At 43.5% G+C, this 2,340-nt stretch overlaps 1 protein-coding gene across 1 annotated transcript in view; it reads left to right on the plus strand.

Moving 5' to 3' along the window:
* The first annotated feature begins 423 nt into the window (after positions 1 to 423).
* LOC112693850 (glucose dehydrogenase [FAD, quinone]-like) overlaps positions 424 to 2,340 on the plus strand; it is a 17,329-nt gene continuing 15,412 nt past the window's right edge. The window contains exon 1 of the mRNA XM_025569096.1: positions 424 to 2,336. Within this exon, the coding sequence (XP_025424881.1) occupies positions 1,495 to 2,336 (842 nt within the window). The 5' untranslated portion in view covers positions 424 to 1,494. The remainder of the gene's footprint in view (positions 2,337 to 2,340) is intronic.

Genomic DNA, 2,340 nt, shown 5'->3' on the forward strand with positions numbered 1-2,340 from the left:
CTTGGCATATACTCGCATTGAATACATTTTTGATAATTATATAATATCACTTATTTTTACACTCATAAAATTATTGGAATTAGATAAAATACATCGTATTAACTGCACTACAATATAAATCAAAATTTAAATTCAATAATATTGTATTACTTAAAATTCTGGAAAATGTAACAGTCAATATTTATATGTTAATTCATTTTCAATAACTTATAACATATGATAATACAAATAACTTATTACCTGTAAAATAAGTACAATTATTAAAACTTTATTATGGCGAGTTACGTTCTAATTTTATCTTTTTCGAAGATATATAAATATACATATAAATGTATAAAGATAAAAAGTACATAATATATACTTTTTGGAATAAAAAACATTATTATCTACGTTAGTCGAATGATGATTAGTAATTAGTATTAATGAAGTATGACCTTATATCTGTTGTACGACGGTTCTTTATTTTCTATTCATCTTTGTAGTATATAAGCCACTTACCCATAAAAAAATAGCGCCGGTATTTTAACCAAACCATGTAAAATGCATTTTGAAGTCGAAAATTTTCAAATTATAACATTGACCTACATAATCGTAAATCATAACTATAAATTTCAAAAACATTTCTGACAACATAACACGCATGTAAATGTAAACAATTTTGATGTTTCGGTTGGTAGATATTGTTTGAGGTGTTTTCACATGTAGCAAATGTATTAAAATCGAAACGCATCGGAAACCGAACGCACGTGAAAATGAAAACGTTTTAATAACTCTAAATAAATACGAATCTTGTCACATCGATCAACAATTTTTTATCATACTGAGATCTTCAAAATACCAAAGAAGTTTCCGGTTAATACAATATGTATTATATACGCACAAGTGAATATTATAAACTGCGCGAGACGTAAGCTCTCTATAATTCGTATTAGTAGTTTAGCTTAACGTTTGAACCCATTCATAAGTTTCTCACGTAGCGTACGGATGATACATGTGTTTGAAATGAAACAGCTTTGGAAGAGCCGATTATTTTTCAGAATTGTAAACCGATTGGTTATCGCTGTTAAAAAAAAATACAATACAAGACCGACGGAAATTCGATTACGTCGTACGCGAACCCAACCGTAGTTACAATACGATACAAGAGCACTTCGAGTGAATAGAATTGTATGAACAATTGTAATACAAGTGCATACTGTCATAATACTACCGCGCGTTTAACCGCAAGAAAAATACCATAACTGCGCGTGTAACAGCTCGACCTTCACAAGGCACGTGTGCGTGTGCGTCTGTACGAGTAAATAAATGTATATGGTCAATTGGAACAGTATAATTATAATGACGTTACTGATGTTTCGTTAAGTCATCCATTCCGCAGTCCGATCGCCTAAACGATTAATAAATCGATCTACAAAAGAGATAACCGTCAACGCATGAACTTGACTGGCAGTGCGACGTCGTTTGGCGGTAATAATCGATTCACGTGTGATCTATATGTCGGCGAAAGTAGCGAGCACGAGACGAGAGAGGGTGAACCGAATGGCATTAACGACCGCGAGCGGTGTAAGTGTACCGAACAACGGCGGTGGCAGCGGCGGCAACGGTGCAGAAGTGGAAGAAGTAGAAGAAACCTTGAAAACCAGAGGCCGAGGTAAGCGTGCGTCTGCCGGATCACTAGAACGACGTAGCAATCGAACGTTTGCGGTGGCGCCCGACGGATTCTTGTGCAGTGACGACGGCGAAACGGGTAATCCTCGCGCTATCATGGGACCGACCGGCGTGACGGTGCTGTGGACCGCGGTGGCCGCGCTCGCATTGGCCACGCCCGGCCACGGTATGGCGTACACCGTGTTCCAGGCGGTGGTCGAGTACTACCGGACGCTGGCGCCGGGGCCGGTGGACGCGGTGCCGGACGCGGCGTACGTGAAACAGCAGTACGACTTCGTGGTGGTGGGTGCGGGCTCGAGCGGCTCCGTAGTGGCCAACCGGCTGACCGAGGTGGCCGGCTGGTCGGTGCTGCTGCTGGAGGCGGGCGGCGAGGAGAACGCGATGACTGACGTGCCGTTGCTGGTCAGCTACTTGATCGGTACCGGGTTCGACTGGGACTACCGGACGGAGCGGCAGCCGGGCGCGTGCGGCGCCATGGTGGACGGTAGGTGCCGGTGGCCGCGCGGCAAGGTAATGGGCGGCACCAGCGTCATCAACTACATGATGTACACGCGTGGCGTGCCGGACGACTACGACCACTGGGCGCGGCTGGGCAACAGCGGCTGGTCGTACGCGGACGTGCTGCCGTACTTCCGCAAGTCCGAGGACCTGGACGCCCGCATTCCCGGGTCG

Source organism: Sipha flava, unplaced genomic scaffold (assembly GCF_003268045.1).
Source record: "Sipha flava isolate LNK unplaced genomic scaffold, YSA_version1 118_pilon_pilon, whole genome shotgun sequence".
NCBI lineage: Eukaryota > Metazoa > Arthropoda > Insecta > Hemiptera > Aphididae > Sipha > Sipha flava.